The sequence below is a fragment of the Pygocentrus nattereri genome, chromosome 1 (assembly GCF_015220715.1).
Source record: "Pygocentrus nattereri isolate fPygNat1 chromosome 1, fPygNat1.pri, whole genome shotgun sequence".
Taxonomy (NCBI): domain Eukaryota; kingdom Metazoa; phylum Chordata; class Actinopteri; order Characiformes; family Serrasalmidae; genus Pygocentrus; species Pygocentrus nattereri.
Genome location: NC_051211.1, coordinates 37,451,369 through 37,473,043, shown reverse-complemented (window position 1 = coordinate 37,473,043; position 21,675 = coordinate 37,451,369). Strand labels below are relative to the sequence as shown.

The 21,675-nt window shown below is 41.5% G+C and overlaps 1 protein-coding gene across 3 annotated transcripts in view; it reads right to left on the bottom strand.

Annotated features, from left to right (window-relative positions):
* tafa5a (TAFA chemokine like family member 5a) overlaps positions 1-21,675 on the bottom strand; it is a 150,002-nt gene that overhangs the window by 34,505 nt on the left and 93,822 nt on the right. For all 3 annotated transcript variants that reach the window (XR_005130809.1, XR_001857824.2, XM_037541926.1), the window contains exon 2: positions 20,433-20,582. Coding sequence is in view for 1 of the 3 variants with exons in the window: in XM_037541926.1 (XP_037397823.1) it covers positions 20,433-20,582 (150 nt within the window). In the remaining 2 variants the exon portion in view is untranslated. The remainder of the gene's footprint in view (positions 1-20,432; positions 20,583-21,675) is intronic.

Below are 21,675 nucleotides of genomic sequence, written 5' to 3'. Positions count from 1 at the left end.
TGAACTTTCTCGTCTCGTTGATCTCTTGACTAGCCGGAGGTTCCAATCGATTAAAAATGATACCAGCAGTTCAGACGGCACTATTTCCCTCTCCAATGACAGCCTTTCCTAGACGTAGGAAATAATCAGCATGGGCCAGATTAACCCTGATCCTTTTGTATCGAGGAAAGACCGCAAATATTAATTCTAGGTTTAGGGAGGAATCTGGGCTTTTTTCTGCATGCTCTATTCACTTTCCTCCGCCTGCTGTTTTCGCAGTGCCAAGATGAGACAGTGTGTACTTGACACTTAATCGCAAATCGCCCCATCGGTAGACCTTGAGGTTTAACCGTTAGTGCCCGAACACAGCGGTGCACCTGTGGGACATACCATTATGAGCTCTATCATGCACTGTCAGGGCATTGTTCCCTTAGATTGTAAACAACTAATCGATAGCTCATTTGTCACTGGAGTCTGAGGAAACAAGTTTTCAGGGATCCACTTTTCCAAACCAAATGAACCAATCAATCCCTGCTCCACCGAGACCCTTCCTAGAGAGATAGAAGCAGTGGAGGATCTCTCTCTCTCTCCCTCTCTCTCTTTCTGTTGGTCTCCCTCTCTTGGTCTGTCTCTCTCTTTAGGCTTAACTTTTCCAGTTTCACAGGCTCTCCAGAGATCAGCTGTTGGAATGCGTGGAGCAGAGTGAGTCGGAGCTAGTGCTGTTCTGCTCTGATGGCACTTTGTGTTTAAGTGTTCCTGTCAGAGGTTCGACCCTGACTGCAAGTGGCAGGTGTATTATGGGGCACGCCACACTGTCCCTCGACAAATTCAAAGGCAACTCAACCACTCACCCACCAGCAGTTCTGTGGATGAACCACTTGCTTGTTTTCACTCTCTTTATTCCCTCTTCTCTCACTCTCTTCTACCTACCTTTGTTTCTCTCCATACCTGGCCCTCTCCTTCTCTTTACCACTAGGCTGTCTTGCCCAGCTTTGTCTTTCTCTTGCTCTATTTTTCTAACTCTCTAGTCACCTCACAAAATAAACTCAGCTCCTCCACCTCATGGCACTGATGTACCTTGTCAAATCTCAAGAGCTCGCCAAAGTCAAGAGGCCAAAGGGCCTGTGTTGTCCAACTCCACTCTTCCCTTCTCCTTTTTGGAGCACTTTTGGGCAGCCTGTATTATTAAACAAAACAGGAACTCGTAAGACTTTCCAAATTTTCATCAGGTCAGATCCAAAATACAGACCCAAACGCTGACTCACTGCTGGGTGCTGCCCCCTACATTGTTCCTAGTACAGCCGAGAGTAGAGGGTCGATCATTAGGATAGTGATCGCCAGAAAAGCCTTTGCTGAAATCTATAATGACAGCAGGCTTTTTGCCCCTTCACCCAATCACAGACTGGCTCTGCAGTTACCCTGGCAACAGACCCACACTATTCCACGGTAACTGACAGAAACTGCAGCTCACCCGTAGCGATACTGTGGGCCAGACAAGCATTTCTCAAGACACAGTAACAACTTCAGACTTCACGTTCATTACGAGAGATTAAAAAATGGTCTCCGATGTGCCACGAAAATTGTGTTAACTGTGAGACTCTCAGGGAATGCTCCCTGCGGCACTGTACTCGCACATTTGTTTACTAGCTATGGGCCTTGTGGGGCTCTGTTCCTGCTTGCTTTCTACAGCAGCCTGGTTTACAGTTTCCTCAGGACGACACGCATCAGCTATTCAGCTGTGACAATGAGAAGGCCGTGTGCTTCACCTGGGGACAGGTGCTCAATGCATTCAACACAAGGAGCTGTGCTATCACCTGAGATTCACAGGCCCAGCTGGGCAGCACTTCCCATTTCAAACAATTGTGTCACTGTGGCAATCTGTCCCATTTTTTCCCCCTTTTATTTTACGCAACTCGTATGTAAATTATGTCACCATGCTGTTTACTCTTTCTTTATTTCAGACAATTAGCCTGGAAATTATGATTGACATTTTGCATGCAAAACAATTATTTCTTTTTATTTTCAGAGGTTTCACAAAGCTTAAAAGAGGCAGGGGAATCGGAGCACTCTGCTCTGGCTTTAATGGTCTCCATGTGAAGCATTAAACAGCTTGTGTTGCATGTAAAAATGACCTTCCTCGGCTATTCTTCCTCAAATTGCCTCGCATCCACATGATCATGCCGCTCATTGACGGCATAGTACTGCCATGCAAACACACTCATTAATATTAATGAGGGATGTAATTCTTCCAGATGACCGGGGCTGTTTGTTGGTCTCCTTGCAGCTGGAGCCCTTGGCAACATGGCGCTCTTCACTTGGAGATGTGTCTCTCTCCGTGTGGTGGTGGGTCATCTCTGCTAGCTGTTTATTTTTAGGTGTTGGGTATATTTGGGCTAGAGAGGCATGATTAGTGAAGCAGGGCTAATTGCTTAGTGCTCAGTGAACATGTGCGATTTGCCGAGATGCGACATTGTGATGAGTGAGTCACATTTGTGGAGACAAACAAGCAAATCAAAGCCATTTCCTGTTCAGCACAGAGTCGGCCTGTGACTCAACACAACAGCGAGTCTTCCCAGTGCTTCTCCAACATTAATGCAGTTTTCTTGTGTTTTTTTTTTTTTTTTTTCTTCATTAGTCTTCCTCCCAAAAGTCAAAACTCAGATTCCGGATTCACCAATGCCTCGGTAAGCCTCATCTACACCACCACACGTTTATTTATAGCTGCCTGATCCTGAGTGATGTATCCGGGTTAAGTGTTCCGGATAAGGGCTCCCATGGAGGCTAGTGACCCCATGGCTAACGTTTAGAAGAAGGGCAGTGAGGGCTCTCAGAGCTCCATGCCCTAAAGAGCCATAACCGTCTCTCTATTTAGCCCGCACCCCCAACCCCTCTATCATCACCTTCAGCTTTCATACTCCTGTGCCATACTCCTGGAGAAGCTCTAGATCTGCTCCCTTTAAGTCAACAAGATGACAGATCAGTCATAGCATTCTTGGTCTACCATTAATGTATTATTTTCTTTTTTTATGCATTTATTTCTGTATGTGTTTACTCATTTATTTGTTTATAGACTTGGATTATACTTAAAACTGTAGATGAACATGAACGTTTGGATCATGTTAGTATTTCATATAAGTTTAAGCATGATTCCATTTCCCTTAGTGTGTTGTTAATGCCCTGGGTACTCACAGACCTCACTAAGAGTATTGAAAATATAGGAAAAAACTGTGGGATTCTTGCACACTTTGAGATATGTAAAGATGGTGGAGTACAACTTCAAAACTGATGTTCCCTTAAAGGGCCCAGGTCCTGCATTATTCTTGTATTTCTATCTTTTCTTTAAGGCCCACTTATAATGTTTCTGTGGCATTATGTACCAAACACTGTGGCAATTCATTTTCGCTTGACCTCTGACATTTTCCAACCTCTCTTTTTCCCTTAGAATTGTTTTTTGTTACTTCACTGCTTGTATGCAATTAGCCTCTATTTCGATTGGCTGTCCTGTATTGAGCCTCATTCAAAAAGCAGCCCTAGCTGAAACACTCCGTCTAACTCCTTATAGCATGAATGGATGAGGCTAAACTAATGGAGCCTGATTGAGAGGACATCCATAAGATATTTGTAACATCACACAAAATTCAAGAATTCAGAATGGATGGCTTACTTCTCACATATGGACTGTATGGACTGGGAATTGTCTGGTAGGTTGAACAGCATTTATATATTACATCAAAGTCTTTTCTTTTAAAAAAGTGAGGAAAATTTGTTTTTCCAAAATATGGGCCCTGTAATTAATTAAATGACATATACATTACAGTCTAGGTTACGACATATATAACAGCAATGTATGTAACATGTTGTCTACTTGGTTAATTAAGAAATGTAAAAATATATGTAAAATTGTACTAAAAATGTGCTACAGATTAGACTTTTCCAGTAATATGTTATTTACTTATTTATTGCCTAACTTTTTTGTCTTTGATGCACAAGGTGATTTTAGTCAAAAACCTGGCCTTTTGCTCAACCACAAAATTCCTTAAGCTCCGACAGCCCTTAGAAGTCCTACCTGATCTCTCCAACAGCCCATAGAAGTTCTACCTGATCTCTCCAATCCAGCTGACACTGATGGAGTATACGATTAACTTAGTACAAGCAACACTGAGTTTGTTATGATAATGACCTGCACTTTCAGCCTCTCTAACTTAATGAGAAGAGTAGGAGCCTGTCTCCAATATTAATCCATACCTGATTAATGCCTCTTCTTCGCTTCCTAGGCCATCATTTGTATTCATTTGCCTCTGCTTTATTATAATTTTTTTCATGTGGATGGATTTGTTCCTTTTTTCTTGTGTACCTGTCACCACAGTGTTGATATTATTTTTGCTAGATGACGCAATATGGCGTAACATCCTCTTATAGAAACTGGCCTGTGCCATCAGAGGTGATGCGCAGTTATTGGGGCACGGCGAGGTCCCCAGCAGCAGCTGGGTGAAGGGTGGGATAATGATGTATGTAGGCCTGCTGCTCGCTGGGACAATGCACGGCCTTTGTGGGTTTTTATTTCTGCCGTGCCGCACAATCCCAAGGACAAAGGCGCCTGTGACTTCCAATTTTCCGCAGGGCTTCAGAGAACAATTAGATGAGAGCAGAAATACAACTGCGGTTGAGCCTCTGGATACACATAGACACACACTTACTGACACACTCACACACACACACACACACACACACACACTAATTTACCATCCTTAACTTTCTTAACTTTCCCCTCCCATTCTTCCTCTCGATTTCCTCCCTCCTGCGTCCTGCTCTTTCTCTCTCCGACTCCCTGCTCTCGGTACTTGTGCTCCCTCATGTATTTTCGGAGAATCGGCAGGGCAGGCCATATCTCTCTCTGCACTGCTCAACACCACCCCTCACCCCCTCCACCGATGTACTGTATGTTCAGTCCACTGCACACAGCTGTGCTGAACAACTGTGCCAATTACAGGTGGGGAGGGAGAACAAGGCAACAAAATGCATGAATTACTAAATTACCCATGTTCACCCAAAATTACAAACCTATTCTACAAAAGACAGATTAAAAGGAACAAGCATGCTAAGAAGAAAATAACAAGGATGGTTATGATTCATTAAAAACAAAAGTTATGTATACAGAGGAGTATTTCTTGGCTACTGACAATGGGGTAAAAAGATTATAGCCCGACACTGGCTACCTAATTATATGTTTTATCACTACAGTCACAATAGAGTGCTCCTGTACTAGCCTGGGCTCATGTAGACACATCTGTTCCCTCGCTCTTTTAATGAGCAACATAAAAAATCATCACAGGCCTGTTATTTTTATATCCGCCAAAGCCAAATTACGATTCTGAGCATCGCACGAAACAACTTTGAATCGCAATGAGGGGCGGCGGCAGCATCCCTTCCTGGGGCCTTGGTTCTGCTTGCATTAAAATGCATTAAAAGCAAGGGGCTGTTTTTTCTTATCACGTTCCAACACGTCTCCAGGCATGCCGGCAACATGGTATAGTACGTGGCCGGTCGAGGCCTCTCTCCTGCATCGGCTTGCGCCGCACATCTTCCTGAGCAGAGCTGGGCAGTCTGTTTAATGCCATGTTGCCAGTCCATTATGCAGGCCACACTTTAAAGGGACCCAGTCCTCCCTCAGTGACAATGAAACGCAACTGCAAAATAAATACGCTGCACCATTACTAGAAGGCTGGGGCTGTGCAGACACAGATGCTTCAAATGACAGGGTAGCGAGACCAATTCCTTTTAATGACAGGTGGAATGCTTAGCTGTGGTGTCAGAATATATAGTTATATAAGACATGCTGTAAGGATGTCAGGTCGATGGGGCCTAAGATGACTTCATATGTGGCCAGTGTTATTACTGGATATGGGAGACGGCCTGCAGTAAACAACATGAGGACTGGAGGCCCAAAACGGCGCACTGCATCAAAAAGCGATGCGTCACAACGGGACAATCAGTGACAGTCGCCTGAAAAGAAAAATGCTTTCTCGCCATTTCGAGACCATTTACTGTGGGTGCAAAAATGGTACCCAGTGCCCCTTCTCCAAGTGATAGTGAAAATGATAGTGAGGACTTGAGGCTGCAGACTAGAGTAATTAGGAATTGTTAACAGCCCCCGAAGCCCTTTTGCAAACCTGTTCAGAGTGAAGCTTTGGCAAGGGGGAGAAGGTTTCCATTCCAATTAGAGTCTCACGCTTCACAGACAGCAGAAAGAGCATGGGGCGATCATTTAGGCGTGGACAAAGGGGGTAAGTATGTGGGTCCTTGGGGCTAACATGGTGTCATCACCACAGAGGGACATGTAGAGAGAAAGAGAGAAAGAAAGGGAAGGGATTGGCAATAGTGGAAAAGTATGTTAACATGCCTTCCACATAGCTGAGAGAGAGCAGGAAGACCTCTTGTAGGCAGAGCTCAGAAAGAGCAAGGAAGAGGGCAGAGAGAAAAAGAGACAGAAAGAGACGGAGACAATATCAGACAGAAATGGAGCAAGAAAGAAACTGAAAAGGAAGTCTCTCCACAGGAGAGGTGTTGAAGGTAATTTTTGGAAATTTTTAACACTTTGAGAGGCATATGGGGAAGGATTTGGACACTAAGGTGAAAAAATAATAGTGGAGGAAAATGTTCTTGTCTTCCACGTAGAGCCCAGCAAGAGCTAATGGAGTCTTAAGGCAACAGTAATTTGTGGGCTAAAACTGAATGATGGGCAATTTCTGCTGCAGCAGTTCATGATTCCAATCAACAGCTATTTGCTCCAAAAGGCTGTCCTTTAGCATTCGCTCTCTCTCTCTTTCCTGTTATATAACCTAAAGAACAGTAGAAGAGGTTTTGCACTGAGACAAAAAAAATGAAATCCTCTTATTGTGCTAGTTGTACATTACATGCTCCCTTACCTTTGTAAGGATTTGACTTTTCTGTTGATGACCTTTTCAAATGGTTTGTTATTTCAAGTTCATACCACTCTAAATGTGTTTTTTTTTCATTTTTGAATAGCTCTCTGCCTCTTTAAAAGTCACAATAGGTCAAACACCATGTCTACATGAATAGGCACGACTTCATATTCATGTGGGATGATGCACTTAATTGCTTGCAACATTTTTGGCCCTAATTACACTGTATGTCCAAAAGTATGTGGACACCTGACCTTCACATCTATATAAGCATCCCTTTCAAAACCCATATTAAACCCATTAATATGGAAACGTCCCCCAGCCTTGCAGCTATAATAGGCTTCACTCTTCTTCCCCGAGGCTTTGGAGTGTGTCTGTGGGAGTTCCCATTCAGTCAAAAGAGCATTTGTGAGGTCAGGCACTGATGTATATGAGAAAGCCAGCCTTGTAATCAATGACTGCGTGGCCAAGTCGTTTTCTGATTTCCACGCTTTCATGGCTGAACTGCTCCTAGACACTTCCATTTCATAATAATAACACTTGCAGTTGACCAGGGCAGATCTAGCATGGCACAAATTTGATAAACTGTCTTGTGGCATAGGTTTAATCTTTTGCCGGCACCAAGTTTAGTCACTGAGCTCTTCTACTACCAGTGTTTGTCTGTGGAGTCTGCATGGCTATGTCCTTGATTTTATACATCTGTTAGCAATTAGTGTGGTTGAAACACCTGAACTCAGTAATTAGGAGGAATGTCCATATAGTGCATCTGGTGTAATATTTGCATGCAAGAAGCACTGCACACTACATACAGCCATAGCTCAGCTTTCCATCTCAGTCAGAGTCTCATTAGATTTATGACACATACTTGTGGTTTGAAAACTCACCATTATTCATCTTTATCTTTCTGCAAGCTAAGTCTGCTGAGATTCAATTGTACTGGCACTCATTCATGTCACCAACACTGGGATAAAACCACATTTCCATGTGTGGCTTTGCACAGACTTTATGCAGGTCTCTGTCTGTGCACTCTGTGCTTTGAACTCTCCCTACAGTTAAGATGCTCTACTTTTCTCCACTGCTTGTTCTGCACTGCAAGATTAAGGGAGAATAGCCTCTTTGTTTTCTCTATTTTTCTTTTAACCTTCTTATCTTTTGTACTGACTATTCAAGATGAAAACAAAGCTCATATCATAAATGCTTCACAAAAAGTCTAAACCTGATAGACATATCAGACTCCAAAAAAAAATATAAAAAAGAAAGAAAGCTGCTACGTTAAATCTGCTAGCAGGAGAGTTACATCACATGCATGTCCCTGTTTGCAATAGTCCTATCACTTTAAGTTCAGTGTGTAGCTTCCTGTGTGCTACTGTTTTTATCTATGTATTGAAAATAGATGGGGCTTCCTTTACTGTTGCACTGGTTTTCAGAGTGAGTGTGAGCTTAATGTGTGTGTGTGTGTGTGTGGTGTGTGTGTGTGTGTGTGTGTGTGTGTGTGTGTGTGTGTGTGTGTCACAAACATCACAAATACTAGTTCAAAATAGGCCATACAATCCATATATGGGAACTGAACTGGCCCATTCTGAATTTGTTTTTGCAATGTCCCGCCCACCCGTCAAGTTCTTCCACACGAAACTCCCTCCATGTCTTTGTGGACATTGCTTTGTGCACTGGTGCGCAGTCATGTTGGAACAGGAAGGGTCCATCCCAAAGCTGTTCCCACAAAGCTGAGAGCATGAAAAATCTCTTGGTCTGCTGAAGCATTAAGAGTTCCTTTCACTGAAACTAAGGAGCCGAGCCCAACTCCTGAAAAACAACTCCATGCCATAATCCCCCCTTCACCAAATTTGGTACAATGCAGTCAAACAATTACCATTCTCCTGGCAACCACCACTGAAAACATAAAGTTTGGAGGTCTGTAGCGATTGACTCTGTAGAAAGTTGGTGACCTCTGCGCACTACGCACCTCAGCATCCGCTGAGTTGCTCTCATTCCCAGTCGCTTCCACTTTGTGATAATACCACTGACAGTTGACTCTGGAATATTTAGTAATGAGGAAATTTCACGACTAGACTTGCTGCTCAGGTGGCATCCTATCACGGTACCATGCTGGAATTCACTGAGCTCCTGAGAGTGACTCATTCTTTCACTAATGTTTGTAGAAGCAGTCTGCAGGCCTAGGTGCTTAGTTTTATACACCTGTGGCCATGGAAGTGAATGGAACACCTGAATTCAGTGATTTGGATGGGTGACTGAATACTTTTGGCAAAATAGTGCATTGCTCATTAATGACCTTGACCTTGTAAACCATTCATTCAGTAAAATACACATTTAAGTAGGTTTAGAATGATAAATTGTACACCTGAATTCAATGATTTGGATCTGTGAGTCAATACTTTTGGAAATATAGTGTACATATATGTATTTACATATACTACATTTACATTACATCGCTGCTGTCAAAACAAAACCTGCATGGTTAACCTGCTCCAGGCGTACGCTGTGTGGTTAACCTGCTCCAGGCGTATGCTGCGTGGTTAACCTGCTCCAGGCGTATGCTGCGTGGTTAACCTGCTCCAGGCGTATGCTGCGTGGTTAACCTGCTCCAGGCGTATGCTGCGTGGTTAACCTGCTCCAGGCGTATGCTGCGTGGTTAACCTGCTCCAGGCGTATGCTGCGTGGTTAACCTGCTCCAGGCGTATGCTGCGTGGTTAACCTGCTCCAGGCGTATGCTGCGTGGTTAACCTGCTCCAGGCGTATCCTGCGTGGTTAACCTGCTCCAGGCGTACGCTGTGTGGTTAACCTGCTCCAGGCGTACGCTGCGTGGTTAACCTGCTCCAGGTGTATGCTGCGTGGTTAACCTGCTCCAGGCGTATGCTGCATGGTTAACCTGCTCCAGGCGTATGCTGTGTGGTTAACCTGCTCCAGGTGTATGCTGTGTGGTTAACCTGCTCCAGACGTATGCTGCGTGGTTAACCTGCTCCAGGCGTACGCTGCGTGGTTAACCTGCTCCAGGCGTATGCTGCGTGGTTAACCTGCTCCAGGCGTATGCTGTGTGGTTAACCTGCTCCAGGCGTATGCTGCATGCCTAACCTGCTACAGGGCAGGGTAAGTTTGAGATTTCGCATTAGCTCTTGGACCAATCAGGGTCAAGCTTCTGATCAACCAAAGACTGATACAGGTGGACCCCTCTGTCCCTTTTTGTTCTTCATAACACTAGTGGCATTAATCATGTGAAGAACATTTCTTTTGGAGGCGAAGACATGTCATACTGCACATATATTATGAATTTACAGCAGCTTTTTACTCCAATGAGAACCAACATGGTGGCAGTGGTAAGCATTGCTTTTTACTGTTATAAATGATTTCCTTTGACATATTTGTGTAAATGTTTTGAAGAATAAGCAGCTTGACTCCTCATGTTTCATGCAATTGACTGTTCATCACAAACATCATGCTTTCATGTGCACATACACAAGGATTAAGTAGAGCCTCAGTTAGCATGGGGTAAGAGAAAGTTGTTAAATGAGTAAACTATGGCTCCGTTTGTTCAGTTTTGTAGAGCTAAAAATTGGTCAGGCACCTGTCTACGCTGAACTTCCTTCATAAGACAGGGCCTTGTTTAATTCTAAGGGGTGAAGAGAGGACAGACAATGGTTATGGCTGTTTCTGGTATATAAAAGCATACAAATGTTTTAAGAGGGCTTCAGGGAGAAAGGATACAATACAGAAACAATATAGGATGGTAGTCCATTCATAATGAAAGTGTTAATTATGTAAGTTCTTCACAAAGGAAAAACAAAAAACAAACAGGCACATGAAAAAAGCCAGCAATAGTTGCAACCTGTCTGCAGCGTGATTAATCCTATTGATGATTAATTACAAGAAAAACCGAATGAGAATGGTACTAATAGGACATCAATAATAATTGACGCAATCAACAGTGTGGAACACTCCCCGCACCTGCGAGTGCTTCATCAAGGAGATGGCCTGGTTTGCAGAGATGTGAGGACGCGGCTTTTGGTGCATACCTGCTGCAGAGGTAGCGCCATTTATTAGAATGGGAGCCATTAGGCAGTGTCTCCATGCATCTGCACCACCTTCCTCCCGTCACGCACGCATTAGCCACTGCAAGCAGCTTCTGCGGCTCCAGGACGCTCCACTAATTGTCTTACCAACACAGTGTGGAATTTTTTCGCTCCTTCGTTGAAGAGTTTTCACTTTTAAAAGTGCTTTTTTGTGCCAAGCACTGTTAAAGGAACGCTTTTAAGAACTTACCATGTTCTTTGTTCATTATTCACTTATGTAGTTATTATAATTGGTGTGCTTTAACTGCTGGATCATTTTAGACGTGTAATGATGGAGAACGTGTGGCAAGAGGTATAGACCTGACGTAAGGCGCAAATCTTTACAATAACAATTTTTTTTTTTTGGCTGGCATAAACTCCACTCCCACCTTTCTTCTTCTCTGTCTCTCACTCACACTCTTCTCTTTTCTTCCCTCAAAAAAAGAGCAATTACTTAACATTTGGACCCTGCTCTCAACAGAGTCTTCATTGTTGAAATTGCATGCACTTGCGCTAATAAAAAAGGACTATTGAAAAGAAAGAGAATGTGAATATTAATAGATGGCATAGCTCTGGTTTAAAATGAGCTCTGCTAGGCTTGACTTTTTATTTCTATGCTAATGTTCGTGTGACATGTCTGCTCGCGGCCCTGTGGGGGATTGCACTTTTTTTTTTTGTAAAAGTATCACATTTGTGTTTGCCGTACAAAAGCACTTCTTCGCAGTTTCAGCAAAAAAAAACAGCTCCACCAAAAATTCTACTTTGATAAGCAGTCCCTGAAGAAATAACACAGCATTAGGTTCTGAGACACATCCTCAGCCTGTGCAAACACTGGCGAAGTTTGGAGGCTTAGTGTGGTTGCATGCGATTAGCTGGGCTTGACAGTCCATCTCCATTTCCTGACACAATTCCAGCGTCTCCGGCTCCTGCCGGGCCTAGAATGTCATCAGAGAATTGGCAGTGCTTTCATATTGTGTTTGTTCAAGGAAAATAATTTTATTTTGAGCACTGGAATTTTTTTCTGGCGTTCGCCACCTCATTGTTGACACGGTATCAAGGATTGATTTAGCAATCGACAAGTAATTCCCGAGTATCTTGTTCCCTTATGCAGCCCTCACGGGAAGGCTGTTTCTGTATCCTCTATTTTCGTCTCGGTTGCATAAACGCTGGTGCATTCTCAGGTGACTGGCCGCTGTGCTATTGTGCACAGAAAAGCTCCCATCCACACTAAATGAGATGCTGTTGCTCAGGACTGATGCTGGGCCCAAACCCTCAGGGCCCCGCTTTATATTCTGTCTGTCCGTTCCCAATGCTCTTTCACCCCCAGCTTGACAGCCTTAGCGTCAGGGCGAGGCCATCGTCCTCCAATGTCCTGTACATGGTCGCTCAGTAAGGCTGCACTCAAAGTCAACACGGTTTTGTGAGTCAACAAGAAGCCAATACAAAAAACTCCACTACATATATTGGTGACTGCTATCCCACATTTAGTATTCAAACCACATGTATGCTACTGACCTTCATTCCAAATGTGGAATGCACAAGAATCATTGCTTCCATTTTGGACACTCTATACCCTTAAAAATAACAACATAAATCAATAAAGGATACTGATGGTTTTATACTGATGGTGAATGAGCTTTTATCATTATTGGGAAATGTTACCCCAGTAATTCACCAGACACAAGTCTACTCATTTACAAAAAATTGTCCAAAGGCTGGTCCTCTGACCAGACTTTGAGGTCCATCACACTTTTCACGTTTTGGATGTGACCTCGCTCCCAAAATTCTGGAAGTTGACACCAATTCCAGTGAAATTTGACAATTCTCGGTAACATTTCAACACCACAGCAAAAGAGTGCCACTAACTATACTTCATGATTTGTAAACTATAACATTCAATGACTAGGAATTCAAATGCTAAACTAGTCTGCTTTAGCCCAGATCACATCAACCAAACATTTCAAAACACTTAAATGTTTAATAAAATGTTAATAAAAATCGAATGATAAGCCCAGTGAGCCGGAATATGTGGGTGAGAAGTTCTACTACCAACAAGAAAAAAAGCAGAATTCTTACAAGTTTTTTATTCTAATATTCCCAGCTCCCCATACACCTGTACCAAGTGTTTGGAGCTTTCTCAAAAACTCCAGGCCCCAACGACTGGTTTGAGAATCACTGCTTTGGGCAGTCAATACTTTTTGCGCTGGACATCCAGTGCAGACCGCAACCTCATGGAGACATACACACATCACACCTACACACTCGCCTTTACGTATTCTTAACTCTTTACTTGTTCATTCAAATTATACACATATTAACAAAACCACTTCATTTCTCCATTTATTCATATGCATATACATAAAACATAAATCATAAAAATGTTTATAACAAATTAATTCACATTTAGCAAGATTCAGGGGGGAGCTATTAGCACTCGAGCTTTTCTGTGTATCATTGAAAGGGAAAGCATGAATCCAGGACGATTCCAGTATCGCTGCCTCATAAAAATAAAGAATATGTTACTTCAGACTAAGGCGAAGCTGCCGTACGTGGAATTACACCCAGCTGAATTATGAACTTGCAACATTTTTCTTGATGCTAACATTGACAATTACTTTTACATCAGCATTATCTTTGTATTGATCAAAATGAGGAAAATGGTGCTGACAATCGAATGAAATGTGTTTATTTTGCTATTATTCTGACATGCCTAGCCAACTTGTCTGTTCTGTAACAAACCGATTGATAAAAACTACAAATCGTGGTCCATGCAGCCTCTTTAAAACGCTGTGCTCCACACCTGCCATGCTGAAAAATATCATAGAAGCCATTCAAATTTTCTGTTGGTTTCTGGTGCTGTCTTGTAGGCACTAATGATATTTTACGTTTTCTAATTCTTTAACAGGTGTCATGGGAGTGATTCCAGATGCATTTAATAGTTTCCTAAAGGGATCTAAAGGCATTCTACAGGAAACTAGTGCTCTCTATTGGTAACCTTTAAGCCAATTCCCATTAGAAAACAAAACCATCAGGCTGTAATATTGAATGGTGCTAATTGTCTTTTTTCAGCAGGGTGCTCTCTCATAAAAAAAAAACACAACTATTACATTAGATAGTGCTAGAAAACTGAGATATTCACTTCATGTCTCTTCGTGTGGGTCTGAATCTTTAGCAGACAATTTCTTGTTACTAGCTGCACTCGTCAGGCTGGACACGGCTTAATAATAACAAGCCCTTTATTATAGAAAAACCTGCGGACAGTGCGATACTGAAGCACTATGTGCAATAAAAAATAACAAATATAAAATATAAATATAAATATAAAGAACAATATAAAAGGGCAACACATCAGCTACTTTTACACAGCAGGTAGAAGTGACCCAAATCTAATGTGACACCAACCAAAGGAAATAAAATGTTTAATCCTTTCTTGCATTATGATTGCAATCCGTTTTGTTTGTGCTTTCTTTTCTCTGGCTGAAATTTCATGATTCTTAAGTCTTGATTCTCGAGTTACGAGCCAAATCTTGAGTCAATTAAACATGTCTGAGTTGAGTCGCAAGTCAGTTCAACATGCGATTTGAGTATATGTGCTTATACATTTCAGTAGGTGTTCCATTTCATTTTAATAGAACTGCAAAAAATGGTGTGGAGGATGAGTTGAGGCCAGAGAAAACCTGCTCACTTGCTGGATCTGCTGCTGATTTGATGATACCGGTTCTATGACATCAATAGTAGGAGAGTATACAGGAATGCCAGCAGCTTTTAGCTCCATGCAACTGTTCCAACAGAGCATCTTCTCTGAATGAATGTCGTTTCTACAGATTTTTCATGGAACATGGGCTTATTGGGATGATTAATGGTGACTCTGTAGTTGAGATCCTGTACTGTGCAGATCTATCTGATAATGCTATTGTGCCACTGTCATATCTGTACCATGAAAAATGGCGAATGGCTCATGCAGAAAGCTGGAACAATGCAAGGATTTCTTTCTTTTTTTTTAATCAATTACCTTCCACCCAGCAGGCTCACTGGGCCAAATGTGGGATATAACACTGGTGGCCCAAATGACACTAACTGTGTTTTAAGGGATAATAATGGTCAAGCAAAGGCAAAAGCTAAAGAGAGCCTGAGAGACGCAAATCAGCTCTGCTGCTGGATCTCTCTGTCCCTACCTTTATTTAATTACCAGTTAGTATTAAACTAACATTGCCCTGCTTTTCCAAGCTTATTTATCTAAAATTGCTGTTCAACAGCCTCATCACTTCATTAACATACTGTGGATGGAAGATTATTATTCAGTTCTAGCACAGATAATAAATCCATTTCCTTCCATAAGTCCAAGCAAAACATAACTTCCGTAATTTACTGCTAAAGCATTGCATAACACAATGTTGAAGTATATGAAAATTAAAATATATCCCATAATATCAAAGTCACAGCTGCCACACTGATAAACTCTACATTTTGATATAAACAGCTGGCTGCCAGTTCAACAACCTCATTGAACTGTGTGGTGTAGGATGAGGAGGAGGGCAGAGATCCAGTTCTTTTTGAACTTCTTTTATGTTTTTTTTTTTTTTTTTGGAGATTTATACTGTGCTGTGTATTTATATTGTTCATCTTATTGGAATTTAACTTGCCCGACATGTCCAATGAACACATCTACACTTCAATATAATGATTTAAAATGAATCAGTAACTCTTCACAGATGCCAAATGAGGTATATGTTGCTGTATTCAAACACATTCTTCTAATTTATTTTAAGGTTACAAAGGCTAACCAATCACTGTGAACATCTTACCTATCCCCTCTTTATCTCAAAGTCAGCTAATTTAATTGGCCATTTTAATTCTAAAGTTTCATTGACATTTTTTAGCCTGAATAAAACTGATAAACACGTTAAAGTCTGAAATAGTTAACTGAAGTTATGTGCTGCTATGAAGCACAACAGAATTAGAAAAGCCCTACCACATATTCTGCCTATGAACTTTTCATGCATTGTAAAAAGGGGCATTTATTTTGACATACTTCACTGCTTTGTAGAGAATGGTAGACATGGTACATTTCAAATTATTTAAAGTTTAAGATTGCAAAAAGAAATTATGTTAAAAGAAACAAGTGTTAAAATAAACACTTAACAAAACAAATAAATTTGTAATGAGATTGTTCATTATTATTCGCTTTACAACTGTATGCAAACGATTGAACACCCCTGGTCAAATGATATGTTTTGCTGATTTTCTAGGTGTAAATATGTTAACACATCCCCTACAAAGAATACATTTAAATAGCACATTTTTCAGCATTTTTTGTGGTCCATGTCTAGAGATTTGTTTAACATACTAAAAAAAAATTTCATGTTCTCTTCAAATTTACTAACACCTTTTATCTTTGTGGTCAATCTGACCCCAGCAATTTAAACCTCCAGAATATATCAAAATATCAAACATCATCAAAAATATCTGGTGGGTGTTTTGTCCTCCACATCATGTGAACTATGAGGCGCTGTTGGACTAATACACTATTGGGCCCTAAAACAGAATGAAGTTTTTTTTAAGATTCTAAAATTGCATGTTATAGTGAACTCAATATAATCCAAACCAACTAAAACAAATGCGAGCAAAACTTGATATTTCTTATGCTATGTACAGCTAAAACAGCCTGGGGTCGAAGAACATTAATGCATACAAAATGTGTACATGACATTGAAAACATGTCATAATCTTAATTGTTTTTTCATTTGTTTCCATTTAATTAGGGAAAATGATCAAGTATTAAGCAAAACAAAAATGATGTCAGTCATTTATATAGAGATATTAAACATTAAGTTAGGTCAACTTGACCCCAAAGATAACAGGGCGGTTAAATGTGCAGAGGCATGTCCTTTGCAGATGGTGTATTAACTTATTTTCACTTAGAAAAACAAATGTAATTTGACTAGCGAGTGCACAAACTTGCAGACGACTGCTTGTAGAGCATTCAATTCCATCTGACTGATACCTGATCAGTTGAATAAGATCAGTATCAGTGTTGGATTGGACTGGTGCATCTCTAGTCTTTCATTAAACATGCAGGAAGTGGTTTGCTGGAGCATATTTGTTCCAACTAAAGCTGGGCGATATGGCCAAAAATGTTATCATGATAAGCAAAATTCATATCGTTCGATATCGATACATACGTTTGATATCATAAACATGATAAATGTCAAATCATTATTTCTTTCAAGTTTGAAGGCTGATATTTTGCTCCTGGGTGGTTAACTGGTGTTTTAAACTAGCACTGCTTTAAGTTAGCTGCTAAAAACAGCTATCCTGGAAATATAGCGCTCTCCCGCTTTCCAATACCTCACAGCTTCCTCAGTTTACTTTCGTTTAAATCAGGGCTGTAACTTGCATGAACCCACTTCTTTCTTTCCTAGTTCCGACTCATTCACAAACCTCAGAAGATGTAAATATCATGATATTGTGTCTTCACCTAAAGCCATGTTATAGTTTTGCCGTAGTAAAAGCTACACATACAGCCACCTCAGAAAGCTCCAAAATCTCCCTGCAGAGAAGCTGCAGAATTCACACCTTTCACTCTTAAGAGTCCTCCACTCCTTCACAATCTCTGCTATTAGCTGAGCTTTGATCAGTGTCAGTAGTTACCACTGCATCAACAAACACAGAGCACCGTGTGTGTGTACGCCTCCTGCCGAGATATCATTTCATCCTGCCCAGACCCTCCTAATCAGTCTAGTGGCTCCCTCGCTTAAGATGACAGGGGAAAAGCAGCCCTCCTCTCTGTGTTCTCTCGCCTCTTAATAGAAATCAATATCAGCAGCCTGACACATTGTTACAGATGAAGAAGGACCAGGGAGCATGAAATTACGGATAAGGGGGGAGACTGTATTTATGCAACATGAGAGCCAACAATGCTGCCAATGCTGCCTATGGCTGCCTCTAGTAGATTAAGCCATTGAGTCAACCAGAATGGTTTGGCATGTAATTGGAAATGCGGAGGAATGCCTCTACTTTTTCTTTTCTTTTTCTTTATTTCTTTATTCCTTTATTTCTGCAGATCCGCTGACGCTGGAATACAGTGAGGCGAACACAAGGAGGCAGCTGTGTAAGCTTTATCTCCTCATGTTTTTAAATGGGCATCCAAGATTCTGAGATTTGCCCCTTAAATCAAGCTGATGTGCGCGATACTCGCCAAGAATACAAAAGTGCTTCCCCTCCCTTTTCTGCTTTTCTGCGGATGTTCTTGACCTTTCCGTGTATAGACCCAATCCTTTTCTGAACCACATAATCTTTCACATGCGCACATATATATACAGTGTAAGTATTACAGTAGCAAAGCTCCTTGGCCCTGTGGATTATCCTACTTAAGAATTGACCTCCTGGAATGGAGAGTGCTGAATGAAGGACAAGGAGTGTGTCACGCCGAGCGTGGTGATAACACAACTGTGTCAAGACCTTGAGGACTCCGGCAGATTAAACTGATTGAAATCTCATTTGTTTCTTTTCTTTCCCTTTCTGTCTCTCTCTCTCCCTCCCACTTTCTTTCTTTCCTTTTCTTCCCCTCCAGTGGACTGCGTCCTGCTTCTGCGGGCTTATTTCTGGGGCATACCGGCCGCGGCTGCTGAGTGAGAGTGCGTGAGCGTGCAAGTGCCCAGACGCGCTGTGACACCAATACTAAAGCTCAGCTATGCCAGCGTGCACGAGGGAGGAATAAAGGGGGTTTGTTGTCCTAATAGCCCACTGTTTCTTTTCCACGCTCGCTAGCCTCGCCTGCTCGTTTAGAGCCAAGCCAGAAAATAAACAGGCCATTCCTCACACGGTCTAAGCCAACAGCACAGCTCCAGCCATTACACATCACAGCTTTGTGTACAACAATTTAGCAATGCACTCATTCCTAAATCAAAGAAGAAGTGCCTGGAGAAAAATTCTATCAGTAGATTTTAAAAATGCTTGCGTGATGAATTTCAATCAGTGATACAAAAATGATTAAAAGATACAGAGAAAATTGTTGTTTTACTCAGATCTGTTAGACCACCAAAGTTATGACCATCAGATAAACAGTACTTACAGCTTTCATCTTCGAGAAAGAGGAGAAAATCAAGTTCCACTCTGGCTAAAAAAAACTGCAAAAAGGTATTTCTAGCCATCCTTCGACTGTGAGAAGACAACTCAGCACTACGGGAAAATTGTTCTCAGAACAATGGACTGACCTCCTCAGACTGCAGACTTCAACCTCACTAAATATGTTTGGGATAACTTGGATTGTGAGAAGGAGAAAATGCAAACTTCTAAGACTAAATTTTGGAAATGTGGAAAAATATCTCAGCAGATTTCTTTGAAAAACATCAAGTAAAAATGGAAGCTGTAAGTGTGGACGCTTTAAATACTGAAAAAATGTGTATTGTGTTTTTAGTTGTTGATTCTTCTGTATATATTTCTGATAAATATGTTTTCTACTTCTTTTATCTTGAATTGAATTGAACTGTCAGAACCATCAGCCAACTGTGTTTGCACACTGTGGAATTAGACCTCTGCATTTAACCCATCTGTGCAGTGAAACATCCACATACATGCACACTAGTGAACACACACACTAGGGGGCAGTGAGCACACTTGCCCAGAGCAGTGGGTAGCCCTATCCACGGCGCCCGGGGAGCAACTGGGGCTTAGGTGCCTTGCTCAAGTGCACTGCAGTCATGGACTGAGGGGTCTGAACCGGCAATCTTCCGGTCACAGGGCTGAAAAATTAATAACTCGCACATGATGGCTGTTTAGCTACAAATTAAATAAATGAAGCATGGTGTCTGACCTTTGCACAGTACAGTGGCTAAAAAGGGCTACAGTTAGCATAGAGTTGCTTTGAAACCACATAAACATGTCTGAGATTACTTAACTCAATGTGAGTTAATACAAATGTAGTGATTTCAAGACTGCAAGATGCTTATTCATGTGATATAAGCTTCCATAACGTATTAGCTACACAAGCCCTGTAGATCCAGTGAAGAACTAAAGAAACGGACTTTAGACAACAAACGTGCTTTGGGGGTTCAACTGCATTTGGGATAAGAGGAACTTTGAATTAGAGGTGGGCAATATGGCAAATATTTAATATCACGATGCTTTAAGAAGTTTACACAATACTCAGTATGTTGTGATATATTTTGTCTCACATTTGGTGAGTTGGAACAAATACAACTGACACATTTCAAAAATACTATCTAAATATATGAATACAATGGTTTGGATTTAACATTGCACATTCTGTGCTGCAGTAAATTCAAATAAACATGAATACTTTTGCTCTCTATGTGCTCAACCATGCTGAAATGTATCACAAACGCTGTCATATTTTTCAACTTCTATGTTCCTAAATACATCACTGAAGGTCTGCTTTACTGTGGCACTGTGCACAAGCCAGCAAATGGCCTTACAGTGGAATTTCGCATAAACATCCTCTTACCATCCACGCAGGCCGGCCTGGCTCTTGTCGTGCCGGCAATTTGGCCTTTCTTGCAGGCACAGCGGGCAGTCTGCCGGGCGATGGTCCTCCGTGGCTGGCTGCTGTCTCTGTCCAACGTGACGATTTCACAGGTTCCTGCTGCCAACTGACCTACAGCACACACAAACAAAGTGAAAAGTCAAAAAGAATGTTGCACGATGCTCCCATGACAAGTTACATCAAACATCCACAACACTGCCAACATACAGTGCAGACAAACCGGGGGGGGGCCTCCAGAGCCCTGGTATGAAATGTATTTATTCTGTATGCCACAGAATTTTCACTTTTGCCTCACTGCATAAAATCCAGACCTACTTTCCTTACATATTCCTTATATGTATTTATCATCCTACTCATTCTCCTGTATTAAAATAGAGATGCCCAACATACTGAGTCTTGAGTCTCTGATAATTTATGTCTCAAGTCTTTGAGGTGTGAGTCCAAAGCAAGTCTTAAGTCTCTGAAGTGCCAGTCGGAGTTAAGTCCTGAATATGTAGCCAGGAACGTTGGGCTACATATCAGGAAGTCTCAAATTATTATCAGCAAGTAAGCTAAACTTACTATATCCATCATATATATACAGCACATACAGGCAATGCACACTGTGCAGGGTGATGGTTTAAGTTACAGTCTTCTGTCTGGGATGGCTCTAGTGGGACTAAGAGTCTATGTGGACAAAGAGTCTCTAGTCACTCTTTTTGCTTCACTTTCACTTATAAAATGCTCAATATCGTCAACTAACTTCTACATGTACAACAAAAATGGGGTGGTTTATGTGGCACAAGTATATCACGATTAGGTCTGTCACACTTATTACATAATCACTTTATCACAATTATTTGAAATGACTAATTCTTTGGAACGATCACAATTAGCATTTTCCACATTAGATTTCACAACAAAATGTGAGTTGTTTGTGCTAGATTAAAGTACACACACACACACACACACACACACACACACACACACACACACACACACACACACACACATTTTCTAAGCCAAAATCGATCCCAGGCCCTTCTTGCTGTGAGGCAACAGCCTCCATGCCACACCATGACACACCACCATGCTACCCTAGACTGAAGTAAATAAATGTAAATATAAAAACAAAAAACAGTATATGCATTCATTGAGACACATCATTGAACAAATCCTTACTTCTAACTTGGTGCTGTAGCACATTTAGATGGCACTGCAAGTA